The sequence below is a fragment of the Colossoma macropomum genome, unplaced genomic scaffold (genome assembly GCF_904425465.1).
Source record: "Colossoma macropomum unplaced genomic scaffold, Colossoma_macropomum, whole genome shotgun sequence".
Classification (NCBI taxonomy): Eukaryota; Metazoa; Chordata; class Actinopteri; order Characiformes; family Serrasalmidae; genus Colossoma; species Colossoma macropomum.
The window spans coordinates 44,359,862-44,379,820 of NW_023494793.1; the positions used below are offsets into that span (position 1 = coordinate 44,359,862).

Consider the following 19,959-nt stretch of genomic DNA (forward strand, 5'->3'; position numbering starts at 1 on the left):
AATGGGTCGACTTTCAGTAGAAAAGTCAGTCACTCTCAGTTGTGAGTTCAGCTTCTTTTATTATAAGGGTTTAAAATTATATTACCCATCTATTTGACTGGAAACTAGACAGTTATAGCTCTCATACGACCCCCACCTTTTGAATGTAGCTTACGAAATATGAAAGTTATGAAGAATATGATGAAGTGCGTTTTGGAACCATCGGTGGTCTCAAGCAGTTGATGAGGCCCTCACACTGCCAATGGCAGATCGGCATCAACCGGCTCTCATTAAGGGCAGCTTGAGCACCTGGGAGGGAAAGAAAGCTTGTTGCTCCCGCCGGCTCTCGCGGCTGTCATCAGGCCCCTGGGGACGGGTGCATGGCATTTCTTTTAAAAATTGCCATTTTATCCTCCACTCATCTTCCTTCATATGTCTGCTACATAAATGGTACATAACACCCACTACTGGCTGGTCAACACTTATCTAACACGAGTGTTACAGAGACTTTTAAAGTTTGATTGAATTCAGTAAACCTACATTTCAGAGTAGGTTCCTGTTTAAGGCAAGTTTTTGGTGATAAGTGAATCGGACACATGGCAGACCCACAGGGGGCCGATACTGTAACCCTGCGTTTATATCGGCAGTGACTTTTCGCCTCCTGTCGCCCAAATCGCTGAAAAAGAAGAACTGCAACAGGCCTTGACTAATATTGTGCTGTTAAAAACTGCTGACCTGTACTAGGCATATATTCTCAAACTGCAAATTCTGTTAAGTAACTAACTAACTAAATTAATTTGCATTTTAATTTAATTTTCTTTAAAAGTACAGTGATTTTACAAACTCAGAGAATAAGAAATCCAAATGATTAACTAGTTACAGCTACCCCAGGTTATTGTGTATGTGAGACAGATGTGTAAGATGTGTGTAGCCTGTAAGAAAATGGTATATATGAGGCATATATCCTGACTGTGGTCAGGATTTTTTCTTTTTTAACACTATCCTGTAAAATTTTCTTTTTTCTGACAGAGCCAGTTGGGAGAACCTGCCTTCAAACTGGGACATTGTTAAGTTTAATTATCTGAATTGTGTTCAACTGACCGTAAATATAACAGCTTGTTCGTTTAAAATGTATAATTTACATAGAACTGATATAAGTCTGAGTGAAAATCAGTCAAAGTGATTCAATAAAGGTAAGGCTTTTCTGTCTGCTCATGTGCGCAAAGTGAACGGAAAGTGGCTATTATGTCATAACTAAGACTATGAGCTTCCACGTAATGGCTATTATAATGCCTCTCTAAACGCATTTCTGAGGACTGAAGCTGCTGAGAGTGACCGTTTCTGTGCAGCCCAACATTTAAGTCACCTATAATTTTTCATTGTTTCATAAAACTCTGCAGTTTTTGTGTTTGGCATGTGTTAAATTATTGTTAAAAAGTCTTGTTGAAATGATTTTCTGTATTCTTAATTGAATTAGCCATTAGTAAAGTAATCCAAAAGCAGTTGAATTAATCAGATTACATTACCTCAATTTAGTAATCCTTTGGATTAGTTTACATGGAATACATTTTTAAAGTAATCCTCCCCGTCAATACACTGTAGCATTCATTGTAAAATCTTTTTTTTTTAAATCTCAGTAGGAAGGACTGACACTGTATGAATCTATTGCACATCCTACTGAAAAATACTGTCTCTGGCCTCCTGTTTGTCATCATTTGGGACAATGCTGCTTTTGACCATTCTCATCGTTTTTTTTTTTTTTTTTTTGAAAATATACCAATCACATATAAATTGAAAGAGGGGGTCGTAGAGTTTCTGACTGTCAGTATGGCAGTGAAGTATCTCAGCAAGCCCGTCTGTCACTTTTAAGTTGGTTAATATAATGTCAGTCTTGTCTGTTACCTTCTTCATCTAATAAACACTTGCCTAAAAGCTCTTTTGTCGATACAACAACCAGGACAAAGGGTCCAAGACTAGACAAAAGGGGTGAAAAGGGTGGCAAACAGTCCAAAGTAAGTCTTCTGAAACAAGATCAGAAGGAATCAGTGACACCTTCAGCCAGTTCCAGAGCCACAAGAAACAGCCCAACCTCAGTCACCTGATGGAACCAGTGGTGGAGCTGCTGAGACCTGTGAACAGTCCAGTTCTCTTGTACTGTCTCTTCTGAGGACTCACAGTATGTGACAGTGACATCTAGAGGCAGAGAGATTAAACTACATGCTCACTACACACTTATAAATAAAGGTTCTGTGCAGGTAATTTTTTTGTTAATCAATGTACAATAAATGTAAATGTTCCCTCAAAGGTACAACAGTGGCTTTAAGGTCTGATTGTGAACCTTAAATAAGTTTTTCCAGGTGAAAAGTTCGTATTTGTACCTTCATAACCAAATGTTTTACAACAGAACAGTAAAACAAAAGCCTGGAGACGAGACGGGGTGTGTGGAGTCAGTACAGCTTAGAACATATCATTTCAGTGGATTATGGTTCAGTTATGTTCCCTGACTAAAGGTACTGAGATGGAGCCTTGAGGGTTCCACCCCAGTGACAGGAGGGGGACTGACCCAGTGACAGTTTAGTACCTTTATTTCTGAGAGTGCAGGGACACTTGATATGAGTGTTGGCTGTAGGAACAGCAGCTCTCATGGGCAGAATAATTAGGCTGCTGTGAACAGGTCAGTCTACCCCAATGTCCTAGTTTTTTATTGTTCCTAAAATATGTTTGAATCAATTTTTTTTTTATTCCTTCATGTGTTTAAATGGAATGTAGTGTGTTCAGAAAAACAAAACAACATTAATATGTAAGAGTAAAGTCATTGTTTTTTATTAATTGGAAAAAAAATAAAAGAGATGATACTAGAGTGTTTGGTAGATTATTGTCAGTTACATGATGGAAAACAGGGCTATTGTGAGAATGAGGGGATTACAATGTTTGGGTCTCTGAGCTGCGTGCTTGTTTGCCAACTCGTCATTAAAAAGTTCTGCTAACAAGTAAAATCCAGTGTTCGGGAAGTTAACGACAAGTTAATAAGGGGCAAGTTGTAACACTGGTCAGGAAAGTCTGGAACTCAGTCCAATTCTATGTTCTTTGAACCAGATGAGTCCTAAATACATAAAAATATTTGCATCAAAACAAATGCTTTGTAAATAGAGGCTGAGTATTTTTGACTACAAAGTAAAAGAGCTAAAGCAGAATAAAACCTTTAAATTTTAAAATTGTATTTACATGACATCTAAAGTGCAATGTCGATGACACTAAGATAGATTTACCTGGTTTGAATGTTTATGGGGGGATATAGAGTTCTGTGAATGTTTACTTTGGGGGTCTTATTGGTAACAGTGTTTGTAAAAGCATGTGCTACTGTAACCTGTTTATTTATATAAAGTGTTCCATTTCAGCCCACATTCTCCACCAAACGAATTTCAAGTCTGGCCTAATTTTGGGGCAACGTTGATGTTTATATGTTTGCAGAGTTTGTTTTCTTTTACTTTTGTCAGAAAACTTAACTTGCAAACTGTCTCCAGGCCTGCTGGAGTTTTTAAACACCTCAGTGTCATTGCTGGACCGAGAACCAAAAACTTCCAGCCAACAGCGTCCTGTGAGCAGCGTCCTGTGAGCAGCGTCCTGTGAGCAGCGTCCTGTGACCACTGATGAAGAACTAGAGGATGACCAACACAAACTGTGCAGCAGCAGATGAGCTATCGTCTCTGACTTTACATCTACAAGGTGGACTGACAAGGTAGGAGTGTCTAATAGAGTGGACAGTGAGTGGACACAGTGTTTAAAAACTCCAGCAGCACTGCTGTGTCTGATCCACTCAGACCAGCACAACACACACTAACACACCACCACCATGTCAGTGTTACTGCAGTGCTGAGAATGATCCACCACCCAAATAGTACCTGCTCTGTGGGGGTCCGTGGGGGTCCTGACCACTGAAGAACAGGATGACAGAGTATGCAGAGAAACAGATGGACTACAGTCTGTAACTGTAGAACTACAAAGTAGACCTGATCAAATGAACAATAAGTGCAAATGAGAGTCAACATAGGTGTACCTAATAAAGCGGCATCCCACTGGTGAGGGAGTCCTGCCCTGCTTTTTAAAGTTTGGCTGAAAGTTGTATATGTAAACTAAGACAAGTCTTATATCACCTGAATCAGCATCGTAACTGATACTTCCTACGATAAACATTTCACTGCTAACAAACAGGTTATTTATTGTTGAGTAGTATTAAAATTTATAGTAGTATAAAAATTCCAAACAAGTGCAGCAGGGGGAGCTGTAGCAACATCTTTGAAAATTAGAGACTTGACACAGACTTTTTTTTTTTGCATAGCCCCACTCGTGACGTCTCTTCTTAGTAAAATAATACATGGCCACAACTTACACAGGAATGGGATCCTAATGTGTGATCATGACTTAACATTAAGAGATTATGCAGGAAAAAACAAAAACATTAAATTATAATTGCATCAAAATAAAACTGTTTCAGTGTCCGAAGTGGACTCAGACCGCTGAGTCATGGTTTTCTGGACATATGTGAACACGCCAAACAAACTCAGACCCTCTAATCAGCCCCAAAAACTAACCAAACAGTTTGGTTAGTTTGTAGTACATTTTGTGGTTCAGTTGATTTGTACATTGTGAGAACAAAAACGGCCCGACTCCGCTTTGAACCTGCAAAGGTTCTTTAACTGTGGGTAATTTTTTTAATATATAATTCAATGTAATTTTGTGTTCACGGTCTCTGGAACCCAGACACCCCATTCACACAGTCCTAGAAACAACACCATGCAGCACAGAAACATCAGCCCAATAATTCTGAATGTAAATAAATGCCAAACTGTCTAATCATATTACCCAAATTATGTGAACTGCTGTCATTTTACGTCTCTGAACAGCACAAAACAGTGTTGAAATTTTTTTTGCTCTGTAAAGTTAACTTTTGGGAAAAAATTAAAAAGAAAATGAAAAAACATAAGCAGCATCCCTACTAGCATTATATAGTACATAAAATTAAGTTGAAACCTGCTATATCTCATAACTGAACAAGGATGCACAGTGTCATTAGCTGGATTTCCATCCACGTATTCTTGTGCACATTTTGTCATAGTAAATGAAAAGGCTTCATGGAAATTGTTGAAAAGAATCACAAAAAACACAAAAGTGTGTACACTTTCTAGAGGTGATTAGTTTTTTGCCTGTAAAAAATGTTAAGTTACAATAAATATTATGATAAATATTATAAATGTTATAAATTACAAACATATATACACATAAAAGTAATATGACTGATTACATGTTTCAGTTTTTGAAGGCATTGAGTACCAGCTACTTAAGTCAGAGTGATGCACTGACAGGTGTTCAAATCTTCAAGATACATTTCTTGAAGGTAAACAAACAAACATTCTTAACACATTGTACAAAACATGTAATTTTACATTTAATAAGCCACTATGAATACGATTTTGCCATAAATGTGTAGAGCAACTTTAATCCATACTCATGTAAAAGTATAACTATAACATACAAGTTACTTCAATGAAATAGTGACTCAACCTGAAGCCTAGTCTAGCAAAACACAGCTCAGTAAGAACCTCCAAAAGCCATAAGAACTTCAAGTATAATTGAATTGCTATATGTTTAACATTTAGCAGTTTGTTAGGTGCTGTTTTCTTTTAAGATCCTTTTGGTCCAACAAAAAAGTCCAAAGTGAAAAGTGTAGCAGTAAAGCTGTAAAGTCCAGGAGCTGAACCAACACAACAGAATAAAAAAAGGAATTAATATTTCACTATGAAGTCAAACTGAATAAAAAGTAGATTGTTTTTCAAAAAAACAAGTTGGCTAGACAATCAGTACAGAGTTACATTACATGCAGTTTACTTTGAGACAACTTACCATTAAAGTCCTTCATCTTCAGAGAAAAATAATAAAAATCTATAAAATGTTTTGTGGGAATCAAATCCTGAGTGCTCAAGCTCTCTAACGCTGTGCTGCATCACCGTATTTCTGGACAATTTGATATATAAAAATCATGTATAAAAACAGAGTGAGCACTTTGATGGAAGTGTGACGGTACCAGTACAATGATCTACAAAAGGTTAAACTCAATAAAGCGCTGATAATGAGCAGATTAGTTGGATCAGGTGTGCTGGGAGTGGCGAAAAAGTGCAGGACAGTGAGCTTCCAGGACAGAGGCAGAGCAACACTGGCCTAGTTTAGAGGCTGAAATTAAGTCAGAGTCCTGCCCTGCACTAAGGCTTCATCCTTTTGATGTTGGATATAGACGATGCAATTTGTTTTGAATGTTTTCAAGAGATAGGACAGGGGTCCACTGTGACTGCTGTAGCACAGAGCTCAGAAATATGCTAGATAGGATGTCTCATGGAAGAGAGGGATGATGGAGAAGATTGTTCAAAACTTTTGGGTTGAAAGTGTCATTCTGCAGCATTAGGAGTAAACTGAGCATAGATACATGAAATAAAGAAAGCAGAAAGCAGAATAGTCGTGTCTACATTACATTTTAAAGTGAATTCAGCATTTCATTTTTACAATGCAAATCCTCATATACTGTTTTTCAGTAAAGAGGTTAAACGGGATGAAAACAACATAATAGAGTTTTTGTTTTTCATTTTGGCACATATTCTGCATCCCACTATGGAACAGTAATGTCATGTGTTCACTGCATTTTATGTTTTTCTCTTTTATTGACTGCAATTCAATTTCTCCTGAATCCCTCTCCCCGTTTATGCAAACTCCTTCATCCTGAAATTAAAATGATGGGTTTTGGCGAAGAGCTTGTCCTCTTTGAAATGTGCCGAGAGTCAATACGAAAGCTGTTGTTCTACAATACCAGTTCCTGGATCAGTGTTTTTTGGATGAATATAAATATTGATTTATGCTTATCAATGTCTTTGTTATGAATGATTATTTTATGTGGATGGTGTTGATGCAGTGGTTCACCTGCTCTTCATTTTGTATTTTGAGAGTCTCCTGTTAGTGTTTGTGTTTCCAGGTGATGATGAGTCTTGAGGGAGGAGAGTTTACCTGATGGTCAAGTCTGTCAAGGACTGGCTGCCCCCACCTCTATCTGACTGGTCCAGCACTTTCTGGGCTTTGCCAACTTCTTTTTTTTTTTGTCTGGAACTTCAGTGTGTTTGCTGCTCCTCTCACTGCCCTCACCAAAAAAAAACGCTGGGCAGTTTCAATAGAAGCTCAGAAAAAAGCTTGAACTTCAGCATCAGTCCTGCAGCTCCATGACTCTGGGCTTCCTTTGGTTTTTGGGGGTGTAGGAGTCAAACTTTCTCAACATTCCAGTCCTGACATTAAGCTTAACCCCTATGCCTTCTGTCCTCTGTGGCATGGATTGTAGCTCCACTGTGACTGGAGGCCGCCAGTCAAGCAGTACTGCTGCAAGAGCATAACCTAGGAGGAGGTCCCCTGGGTAGACTCTATGTTCCCACATTGATCCAGTTCCAGGTCCCTCAGTGGGGACACACTTCACTCTTCACAAGGCACCAAGGGTTGACTGGCACCCTGGAATTCTTAAAAAGGCATTTTTGGTGGCACAGAATGAACCACAATGTTCTGGGGTAAGTTGCTGCCTGCCAGGTCTGCACTGAGAGTAATAAACCCAGGACAAGACCAGGAAGCTTGCTCCATCCCCTGTCTACCCCAGGTCTGCACTGAAAAAGGGACAGAATTAAACAGTGCAGTGCACTACATTTCAATAAGTGCTGTACAATACATTACAATAAATATTTAACTCAGTACTCACTTAAGTACTGTAAAAAGAGACGTGTTTTCAGTCTGCGTTTGAAGACTCTGCTGTTCGAACAGCCAGTGGGAGTTCGCTTCACCACCTGGGTGCCAGGACAGAGAAAAGTCTTGATGCTTGCCTTCCATGCATCTTGAAGGATGGCGGGTTAAGTCGAGCTGTATTTGAAGCTTGAAGGGCTCAAGGTACAGTTCGAGCTTTGACCACTGCCATTAGGTAGGGAGGGGCTGGTTCATTTTTGGCTTTGTATGCATCAGGGTTTTAAATCTGATACATGCAGCTACAGGATGCCAGTGAATGGAGAACAGCAGTGGAGTGACATGACTGAACTTAGGAAGATTGAAAACAAGCCATGTTGCTGCATTTTGGATGAGTTGGAGAGGCTTAATGGCCTGCATAGCAAGATCAGCCAAGAGTGAGTTGCAGTAGTCAAGCCTTGAGATGACAGATGACTAAATGAGCACCTGGTTGGCCTCTTGAGTTAGGAAGGGTTGAATCCTCCGAATGTTGTACAAGAGAAACCTGCATGACAGAGTTAGGTTTGTGATATGAGCTGAGAACGATAACTGGCCATCCAGAATCACACCAAGACTTCTTGCATCTTCAGATGGAACAATCAGAGAGTTCTCGAGATGGTAAGATCATGAGAAGGACCTGTAGTTGCTGGGATGAATAGCAGCTCAGTCTTGCTAAGATTGAGCTTCAGGTGCTGAGCTGCCATCCATGAAGAGATGTCAGTCAGAAACCTGGGTGTCAGAAGGTGAGAAGGAAAGCATTAGTTGAGTGTCATCAGCATAGCAGTGATAAGAGAAGCCATGAGAGGATATTACATCACCAAGAGAACTAGCGTAAAGAGAAAAGAGAAGAGGACCCAGCACCTTGTGGGACACCAGAGGAGAGCCTGCATGGAGAGGATGTGGACCCTCTCCATGTTATCTGATATGAGCGACCCTCCAGATAGGACTTGAACCACTTCCACACAGAGCCAGTGATTCCAAGGTGTCCAAGATGACAGATTAGTTGATCTTGCTGCCTGGAGCTTCTCAGTTGTTGCTATAAGGGCAGTTTCTGTTGAGTGCACCGGTTTGAAGCCAGACTGGTTGGGGTCCTGGAGCTGGTTATGAGTGAGAAAGAGAGAGACAGTTAATTATAGACTGCACGTTCAAGAATTTTTGAAAGGAAAAGAAAGGAGTGATACTGGTCTGTAGCTGTTGACATCAGAGCTATCAAGCATCGGCTTCTTCAGGATGGGAAGCACTCTTGCAGTCTTGAAAGTTGATGGAACTTGACCTGATGATGAGTTGTTTATGAGAAAAGTGACCTGGCCTCTGACTGAGGACCCCAGTTTGCCAGCTGTTTTTGGAAGACCTTCTGTCAACTGCTAGGGGCCTCGGTCAGCTTGTTCTCTGAGTTTTACCCTCAGTTCAATGACCAGACTGAGTGGGTTAATCAGGATCTCAAGTGGGCTCTCTGGTGCTTGACATCTGCCAACCCCTCCTTCTAGGCTGAGCACCTGCTCTGGCTGGAGTATGCCCATAACACATTGTGGCACTCATTGTTGGGCATGTTGCCATTCCAGTGCTAGTTTAGGTTTTCTTCTTCCGTGTTCTCTGAGCAGGAGGTGCAAAATAAGGTTTCCATGGCAGTACACCATGTTTGTCATTGCCCGAGTCTGGCGGAGGGCTTGTGCTGCACCCCAGGCTGCCTCCACCAGCTCAAAACAAGTTGTGGATTGCACATGGCAATTTGGACCTTCATTCTGCCCAGGTCAGTGGATCTGGCTCTCAACCAAAGACCTACCACTCCATCTTGAGGCTCTTAAGTTATGACCATGGTAAATAAACCCATTCACAATCCTCTAGTATATCATCCCAGTCTGGAACTCCTTTTTCTTTCTTTCTGTCTTTGTCTCTGTCTTTCTTATTCTCTTTCTCTTGAGCTCGGCCACCTGCAGTAACAAGGACAGCCACCAGAAGGAGGCACAGAGCTGCCATGTGGTAATCAAGGGTGATTTTGACACCTATGTCTACCCTTCGTAAGCTGAGCTCACTGACAGACTCAGACACAGCCCTGGAGTTCTGACAGCAGACTGCCTAGTACTTTTGATAAAGCCTTCTTCAGTTTACTTTTTCTCAAGCTCTTTTTCTGAAGCCTCTCTTTTGTGCATGTTCTGTGCTCAAACCTCTATCCTTGAAAAAAATCAAGCTCTGCTTTGGCACTCAATATTGAGCCAGTCATGAAGAATCCATTTGTGTTTTTCTCTGTACACAAAGTTAGCAGTATTTTATCTCCTGACGTCCTTAGTTTGTTGTTTGAATCTGGTAGCTCACTGGTAAGGTGTCAGTCTTTCACCTACAGAGTTGATGATTCAAATTCTCTTCCAGGCATCTTATGTTTCCATTCAGTAAACTATTCATTAATGATAGTTACAATACTTAAATCATCTCCTTTCCAGAGATGTCCCTGTCATTGTTGTATTTGTTAATTTGTTTAAGCTCTAGAGTAAACTTGCACCGGAGTCCATTCCTTGCTTTCAATTGGTGGCTTGTTGAGTTTATACTGACCCACCAAAAAGAAGCCCTGGATTCAGTTCCTATTCAAAGTGAGTCACCACATTACACTCGCTCTCACTCCGTCACGCTCGGGGGAGGGCTCAGTGTGTGTGTGTTTACGTGAACGCAGTGTTTATAGCTCTCACACACATATGAATGGATGTTGACAGGACATTCTGCTGAAGATCATTCTCCTGTGCAGTTCAACAGGTTTTGAGGAAAAGGTAATTTTTCACATTTTACAAAATTTCTCCATAATTTAGTGTTTGAGATTATTCAGAGTGGTTTGGTGTGAAATAGTTGATTTGTAGAGACTCAGACTTCTTTACAGTTGTGGTGATAGGAACCACACTGTAAAAAATGGCTCGTCAGATCAACCTAAAAAATTACTAGTTTTTAACTAATTAACTAGTTTTATTCAACTCAAAAAATTGCTCTGATTAAAAGAATTGTTCAAATTATTTATTTAGGTTGAATAAAACTAGTTAATTTATTTGTTACCATATGAAGTAACACACATATAGACATTTAATGCATGCACAGCGTTGTGAGGCAAAATGGTCCACCCAGAAAACTAACTATGATCTGATTTTCCACTATTTTACCATCATGTACATTCCATACAAACACTCAAACAACACATGTAAGTTCACTTGTGGTTTTGGATAGTAAATAAAACGGCTATTTTTGAATGACTCTGTTTACATCTCAAACACTAATTTATTATTCGACCAAACTTTTGCATAAGAGTGTACAAAACAGAAAATAAAAACTACATTAAAATTCATTTACAAGCAAAGTTCATTGTTTTTTATCTGGATCTCAGGTGAAATCAGCTCTCAGGTGAAATCAGCTGTTCATGAAGATGGTGCAGTCTATCTCCAGTGAGTAGATTCAAATACAGATGTTTTTCCTTCTCCTCTAAAGTTACCATTCATGTGTTCAGTAACTCGAGTCTGTTTTATTTGTGAAAAGTCTTAAATCTCTCTTTGAGAGATCTTCAACCTCTAAATCATGTAGTGCTTGTACCCCCCTCAAAAAAAAACACTGGAAGTCCACAGAATTCACATTCTGCTTCCTTTTCTGACAAAAGCAAAGCTGGAATTTATTGTCTTGGTTGCAGACAATTTTAATACACACAAATTAGCCTTTTTACACCCATCTCTCAAAAGTTATGGATGAAAGAAATTAAAATGTGCACAAAAATCAGCTTGCTCACTTTTCATGTCTTGGAACTTGTCTGAGTTGTTTCATGGGTCAAAATAGGCATAAATCTTTTATACATCACTATTGCCCAACCTCTCTTTATGCCTTAGAATTAAACTGTAATTAGGCTGTATTAGTTACCTTTAAGATAAAAATATGTAACTGAGCTCTGTTTCAGTCGGCTCCCCTGAGATGTGCCTCATGCAAAAAAGCATGAAAAGACAGGGCTAAACCGCTGGAGGCTGAATAGGTGGAAATATGTAAATGAGTTGTGGATGGCTTTTCAAAACTGTATGAGGCTGTTTTTTAAAGCTTAATTTCCATTTATGGATTGGACTGGAGAGCGAAAGGTACATTTTTATCTAGTGTTTGCTAATAGTGCTTACATATTTACTGAAACTTGCAAAACTTGTTTTTCCATGATATGGACCTCAGTTACATTCATGATGCAACCATTTAAAAACCTCAACAGGAAAGTTTGACACTGTATAAATCTTTTGCACATGCCTTTACTGACTAATGCTGTCTCTGATCTCCTGTTTGACATAATTTGGGAAAATGTTGCTTTCTACTATTCTCAGCTTTTTCAATGTGTATACAGAACAAATGTTTATGAATATCTCAGGTGAAATCTTTTTTTTGTTGTTTCTTGGTGGAGGGTTGTATGCAGTAGACTGCCTTGGAACACACTTCCCATGTTTATAGTGTCTCTGGTAGACTGAGTGGATGTTTCACATCTGATCAACACTTGCCTACAAAACTCTTTTATTGATGCTCAGATCATTAGCTGATGATGACTGTTTGCTAAGTTACCAACTTAAGGTAGATGTAAATATGAGAGTATTTTTGTTTTGTGTTTTTGGCAATGAAAATGTGTCAACACATTTGCAAAATGACACTTCTGTTTTGCGAAGAAAGTGACAATGAAGATGAAGTTGATCCCTGTTTCTTTAAATGTGTTTGATTGATCAATCAGGAAAGCCAAGACCAGAACATGAGCACTGTGTTGCAGATTATGCAAGAACATAAACTGAAGCTCCACAGTGTTACTTCAGTAAGCCTGAGATACAGTTCTTTGGCTATACCATTTGCAAAGATGGAATTTAGCCAGATGTTAATAAAGTCAAGGTTATCACAGAAATGCCAAGCTCTGCCAACATTACTGAACTATACCAAACCCTAGGCATGGTGAACTATTCGAGCAAATTCCTGCCCAAAATTCCTACCCCATCACAGAAATGTTAAAGAAGGATATACCTGGGCAACAACCACAGAAAAAAACATATAAATAGGTGATGTCTATGCTTGCTTTGGCACCAGGGTTATCATTTTATGACATCTGCATGGATAGCTTTGTTCTAAGGGGCATAGAAAGCTTCGTTCTACAAACCAAAAACCACTTGTGAAATGAAGCTATTTCGTGATTTTTCCACTGACAATACAGAATAAAAGACGAGAATACACAGAACGCTACAGCACCAAAAAGACTCCAGTCATACCATCTACAGCACATTGACTATCAATCTGAAGAACCATTTCACTATGCAAAGAGCTCTTTAATCATGCAAATCTGTGTGTGTGTGTGTTTCTAGTTCTATACAGAACCACTGTCTTTACTAAAGGATCTTTGAAGAACTATCTGTTTTTAAGAGTGAACTACCGCACATAGGGGACGGGCATATTTAACTATGAGCGAATCAGAAACTGCTAATTTAAATGATAACTCTATGCAAATCAGAAAATGGGACAATCAAGTTCTCTCATACACTCTATCAAGAACGCCTTAGAGTTTAATAGTGAGTGTGAGAGAGTTTGATAGTGAGTGTGAGAGTTTGATAGTGTGTGTGTGAGAGGTTTGATGGTGAGTGTGAGAGTTTCATAGTGAGTGTGAGAGGTTTCATTGTGATTGAGAGGTTTGAGAGGTTTCATGGTGAGTATGAGGGTTTGATGGTGAGTATGAGGGTTTGATGGTGAGTGTGAGAGTTTGATAGCGAGTGTGAGAGTTCTGATAGTGACTGTGAGGGGTTTGATGGTTAGTGTGAGAGGGTTTGATGGTGAGTGTGAGAGGGTTTGATAGTATGAGAGGTTTCATGGTGAGTGAGAGGTTTGAGTGTGAGAGGTTTGATGGTGAGTGTGAGGGTTTGATGGTGAGTGTAAGAGTTTGATAGTGTGAGTGAGGTTTGATGGTGAGTGTGAGAGTTTGAGAGTGAATGTGAGAGGGTTTGATAATGAGTGTGAGAGGTTTGATGGTCAGTGTGAGAGTTTGATAGTGAGTATGAGAGGGTTTGATAGCAAGTGTGAGAGGGTTTGATAGTGAGTGTGAGAGGTTGATAGTGAGTGTCAGAGGGTTTGATAGTGTGTGTGTGAGAGGTTTAATGGTAAGTGTGAGAGAGTTTGATAGTGAGTATGAGAGGGTTTGATAGCAAATGTGAGAGGGTTTGATGGTGAATGTGAGAGGTTTGATAGTGAGTGTGAGAGGTTTCATGGTGAGTGAGAGGTTTGAGTGTGAGAGGTTTGATGGTGAGTATGAGGGTTTGATGGTGAGTGTGAGAGTTTGATAGCGAGTGTGAGAGGTTTGATAGTGACTGTGAGGGGTTTGATGGTGAGTGTGAGAGGGTTTGATATTGAGTGTGAGAGGTTTCATGGTGAGTGAGAGGTTTGAGTGTGAGAGGTTTGATGGTGAGTGTGGGAGTTTGAGAGTGAGTGTAAGAGGGTTTGATAGTGAGTGTGCGAGGTTTGATAGTGTGCGAGAGAGGTTTGAGGGTGAGTGTGAGAGTTTGATAGTGAGTGTGAGAGTGTTTGATAGCAAGTGTGAGAGGGTTTGATAGTGAGTGTGTGAGGTTTGATAGTGTGTGAGAGAGGTTTGAGGGTGAGTGTGAGAGTTTGATAGTGAGTGTGAGAGTGTTTGATAGCAAGTGTGAGAGGGTTTGATGGTGAGTGTGAGAGGTTTGATAGTGAGTGTGAGTGGTTTGATAGCAAGTGAGAGAGGTTAGTTAGACAACTAGTGGTCATGGACACCTTGTTGAGGAATCTCCTGCAGCATATAGGACACAGAAGAAGTTGCTGCACATGTGCGAGCAGTCACAAAATCTCTGCAGACCAACCTTCAGAGAGGTTGGAATGCATTAGGAGTGCAACTGCAATTCAGAGCGTACTTGCACACATCAGGAGTAGCTGGCCTGAGAAGATTGTTCACTCCATACCCTACTATACAGGAAAGGTCCATCTCTTAGAATATTAGAGTATTGTGTTACATCAAGACGGGTTAGTGATTTCAGCATCCCAACAAGGACGAGGTTCTGCAGTAAATTCATGATGGTCACCAGGGGCTGACCAAATGCAGAGAAAGAGCTGGAATATCGGTATGGAGGCCAGGACTCAGCAATGACATTGCAAGAAGGGTTTCTTCTTGTGAATTCTGTGCAGAGGACAAGCCAGCTCAGAGAAGGGAGCCCGGCTGCCCAGCATCAGTAGCCAGCAAGTCACCGCTAGACTCAAAAGCATGTTTGCAAGACAGGACATTCCTCTTAAGCTTGTGAGTGACAGCAGAACACAGTTTGTCTCTGTTTGTCTCTGTTCTGGGACAAATATGGCTTCACGCACCTAGCCCCCATTACTCTCAATCAAATGGTGCGGCTGAGAAAGCCATCCAAGCCTTGAAAGACATTCTGAAACAACTTGATCCACACCTAGCATTTATGTGTTACCGATAGGGGTGCGGGATAAACTCGATTCTTAGATGCATCGCGATGCGGACGTGAATGATTCTGAATCGATTCACAAATGTCAAAAATCGATTTTCTAAATATTTCATTTATAACGTAATGTTGATGGAACGCAAAAGGCGGAACTGGAAGTGCGGAAGTGCAGCGCCCAGAAAGTCTGTGGCGGCACATAACAAAAACACAAGTGGATGAGCAAGAAATCCGACCAGCTCCCTCTGTATTAAAAGCCAGGTTAGACCCCCCCCCATGGAGATTAAAAAATATAGGAGCGAATTCTCACTAATCAAAAGCACATTAGGAAAAAAGTTAGTTTCATGTGAGAAATACAGTCTGCAGGGTGAATTTGGGGAAATATCTGTCTGACTGCTGTTAAAATTCACAGATGACTATGGTGATGCAAGAAGATGACCAAAAACACATTCAACTAAAACCTGTTGAACTACATAAAAAAATTGTTACATTTTAATCTGCATTTTTTCACTACCTGATTGTTTTGGGGACTAAGCTGATGTTTATATGATTGCAGAAAATCTAATTTGCTAACTGTCTACTCTTCCATCTAGGAATCCATGTGAGGAAGTGGAAGCTGGAGACAGTGGCTTTATTCATTACTTGCACGTTGTGCTTGATCATCCTGGTGAGAACATATGTCCAGGACAAGAACCAAGAGGTCCAGGACAAGAGCCAGGAGGAGCCTGCGCTATCAGGATATGAACGGAATCTGGAAATCAACGCTGGGACGCCTCAAGCTTTCCCAAGTTTACCACCCAAATGTGAACAGAACTCATCTGCTTCCAACATCAGTGAATTTTCCTCCTTGCCTCAACACATTCAAGACTTCCTGTATTACAGACATTGTCGGCATTTCCCGATGTTGCTCAACATTCCTGACAAGTGTGGTGGCCCTGAGCGATCTTCAGACGTGTTTCTTTTGTTGGTTATCAAGAGTTCTCCACCCAATTACGAGAGACGGGAGGTCTTACGGAAAACATGGGCTGCTGAGAGGCTGCAGAACGGCGTTTGGATTCGTACCGTGTTTATATCCGGGACTGTTGGACAGAGCTTTGAGAAGCAGAGGCTGAACAAACTCCTGGAAGTGGAGAACCGTGAACACAAGGACATTCTGCAGTGGGACTTTCATGATTCCTTCTTCAACCTCACACTCAAGCAGATCCTTTTTTTGGAATGGATGGAGAAATTTTGCCCCAATGCTCACTTCCTGCTCAATGGGGATGATGATATTTTCGCCAACACGGATAACATGGCGGTGTATCTCCAAGGGTTCGGTGATGATGGTGCCAATAAACACTTATTTGTTGGCCACCTAATCCAGTATGTTGGACCTATCAGGAATGCGGCCAGCAAATATTATGTCCCGGTCCAAGTGCAGGAATCTGATAGATATCCTCCCTATTGTGGCGGAGGAGGCTTCCTGCTTTCACGTTTTACTGCCAAGACCATCTACAATATGTCTCACTCCATCACTATTTTGCCCATAGATGATGTTTACATGGGAATGTGTCTGGAGAAAGCTGGGCTGAAACCCTCATCCCACATGGGCGTTCGGACAGCCGGCCTACACATTCCCTCCAAAAGGCTGGACCCTTATGACCCTTGCTATTACCGTGAAATTATCCTAGTCCACAGATTCCTGCCTCATCAAATTTACATCATGTGGCATGAAGTCCACCAGCAAGATCTGAAATGTGGAAAGACACTTACTGCTCATTAAAGCATGACCCTTGAAAGCTTTTGCATGAATGTATTTAACAGACACTTTTATCCACAGCAATTTGCATTATAGGATTTGCATGTGTACATACCTGGGCTGCATGATACAGACACAACATGTTTGATAAACACCTGTCCTCAGACTGGCTGGTTACTGTGCAAAAAAATATTGATATAATAGCTACTTCAGAACTTGTAGCACATTTTTGTGCCTGGTAGGGCTGGCAGCATTTCCCAAACAACGTTTCTTTTTTATAAAGGCTACAAAAACAAATACTGATAAATATATATGTAGTTCCTTATGATGATGTATGTTTTAACAGCAGTTATTACTGTTTTTTTCATACACAACACTCAGAGTGAGAACAGTCACAGTTGAAGCATTTTTACAGGTGAGTATGCAGCTGTAGTATGTACAGTACATGTGCTTCCTGAAAACCATGATTAACCCCTTACATTCTTAGCAGTAAAGGTTCCTAACAGCCACCTGGAAAACTAAAGCTTATTGTATTGTATCGTTCAAGATGAAGCTCTTGATTTGATAATGCAGGGCACAGAATAATACATTCATCAAATAAATTGTTCATCATTGGACTGTGCAAGTTATGTAAAATGCAGGGATTGTGTTGAGATTCTTTTTCCATGAGTGTGGGAACAATACTGTAGAATGTATGCAATATTGCCTAATGTTTTCATAAATGATGTATCATAAAACAATGGGCAATACTTTGCAAAGGACCGGTGGAAACAGTCTTTATAGGAGTCTGTGAATGAGGAACTGGTGAAACTGAATTCCGGTGAGGCTGATGTCTGAAACAGTTTGTGACAGTCACATAGTCTGAACTACAGAACCAGAGACACCCTTCTCAAAGTTTGCTCCAACTGAAATTGTTGCAAGAGGTTTGATAGCTTGTAATGCATTATAGAGGCAAGATATGATTTTATCTTTGCCAGCATAATCTTTGAGACAACTGGAGGATTAGCCAAACCCTACACCTGGTGAAGATATTTACAAAATCTACAAAAGGAATCTATATACAAAATATACAATAAGCTAACAGGTGTAAATGGGCTAGGCTAAATCAAGGCCAAAACAAAGCAGTTCAAAAGGCCAAACAGTCAGAGAATAATCAAAGAAATCAACAGGAATACAATGAACAAAAAGTGTTGGTGGAGCTCCAACTGGGAAGACAGAACAGAGGCACAGAGAGACCAGTAACAAAATATGGAGTGGAGTGTAACACCTCCTCCCAAAAATGTGAACCCAGGGTACCAGGGTTCAACACAACAAAGTAATTGACATCTTGATAAAAAAGTATGCAAGTACAAAAACATACTTCTGGAATACTCAGAGTGCAGTGTGAATTCTCCAGGTTGAGCATTAAGCATAGAAGCAACTTTAGGCAGAAACATCATACCAGCAAGGTAATTTCCTAGGATGAAGGAGAACCCATCTGCTGGCAGCTTAGGTCCAGCTGCAATATTAACAAAATCAGGCATTTTTACGTTGGAGTTTAGGGAAGACAGCAGTCAAATGACCAGAAAAGAGTCTGATGCATGCCGTAAAAATGATGTTTGCTTGCAGATGTTTTTGACATTTGTGTTCCACGTTCAGCAACTAATGTCTGTACTTTATGGCAACCTTGTAGACCTTGTGAGTGAGAGGCGACATACGGTGTTATGCTTTGGCCAACCCAGGCTTCTGAGACAGCGAAGACCAGCAGTGAACTTAAGGAATGGTTGTGGTCAGACACAGATCCTGTGGGTCCTCGCTCCCACACAGAGGATCCTCGCTTGGTGATGTATGTACTTTGGAGTTGGAAGCTGAGAAGGAGCTGGCATTAAAGAGGCTGAGCGCTGATGATTTGAAGCCTGTCCCTCTGAATGGGGTTCACCTGTGCCTTAGCCTTGGCAAGCTACATGTCCTGCAGCTACCTCTTCTGCTCCTGCTGGCAATTCCATGCCAATTGCACCTCTCTCTTCGCCTGCTCCAGAAAGCTCCTCTCCTTTAAGCAATCTTGGCTTTGATATTAGTCGCCGTATCGCCTTAGTACCTGTATTCAGGGAAAATGAGGTAGATGCATTCCCTGTTTTTGAGTGCATTGCTATTATGTTGAATTGGCCAAAAAGCGTGTGGTCACTTTTGCTGCAATGCAAGTAACTGGAGAAAGCTCAGGAGGTTTGTTCTGCCCTTACCTTAGAACAAAGCTCAAAGACCTGATTTTTCTGGAAGAATTTAGAAATTGTCTGTCTGACCCTTTAGTTGTGTGTTCAAAAAGGCAGAAAGTAAATCTCCTGCCTAGTGTGGCCACTTTGGCAGATGAGTTTGTGCTCACACACAAAACAGACTTTACTTCGCTTCTGTTATGCAGGAATTAAAGTACGCCCTTTACCTTCAAAAGCCTCAGTTAGTACCTCAAAATCAAGCATACACACCACTCCTACTCTTACAGGAACTCGTGAGTATTTAGTTGTTCAAAGGTAGCAAAGATCCCATCTAAATCAGGGACTAGGCCAAGAGGTGGTCAGGGGTGTCCAGTGCCACTCTAGCGTGACGTATGGCCACACTTCTGGCCACTCCAGTGAGACAGCTATCATCAATAAAGCATAAAGTTACCATAAAAACTCTGTGTGCAATCAAATGAGGCAACAGGGCAGCTACCGGTAAGTTAAGAGTCAAATAATGATGCATCAGCTTGTCATTTCTCTAATGGGCTACTTTCCTCACAAAACAAATGAGTCAACACTGGTCAAAACCTTAATTTTGGCCCTATTCATCATGCTTAAAGAAGCAACTTCCACCTCCACTGCTCAAATCGAGCATGCAGGCATCCAGTATAGGCACCAGCTTAGGCACACCACCATGACCGGGAGCCGCCTCCTTCCTTTCATGCTGGTTCAGCCGTCAGTGATGGACTTAATTTGGACAGTTGTCGCTTCCTAGTTGCCAGGTGTGCCGTCCTCAGTGTGAGGGAGCACTTCTGGA

At 40.8% G+C, this 19,959-nt stretch overlaps 1 protein-coding gene across 1 annotated transcript; it reads left to right on the forward strand.

The window, feature by feature from the left end:
• Positions 1 to 10,405: 10,405 nt before the first annotated feature.
• LOC118812998 (N-acetyllactosaminide beta-1,3-N-acetylglucosaminyltransferase 3-like) lies at positions 10,406 to 17,989 on the forward strand. The gene is made up of 3 exons (XM_036578107.1): positions 10,406 to 10,535; positions 11,138 to 11,195; positions 15,806 to 17,989. The coding sequence occupies exons 2-3, from the start codon at positions 11,171 to 11,173 to the stop codon at positions 16,972 to 16,974; spliced, it is 1,194 nt and encodes a 397-aa protein (XP_036434000.1). The 5' UTR covers positions 10,406 to 10,535; positions 11,138 to 11,170; the 3' UTR covers positions 16,975 to 17,989.
• The last annotated feature ends 1,970 nt before the right edge of the window (positions 17,990 to 19,959 follow it).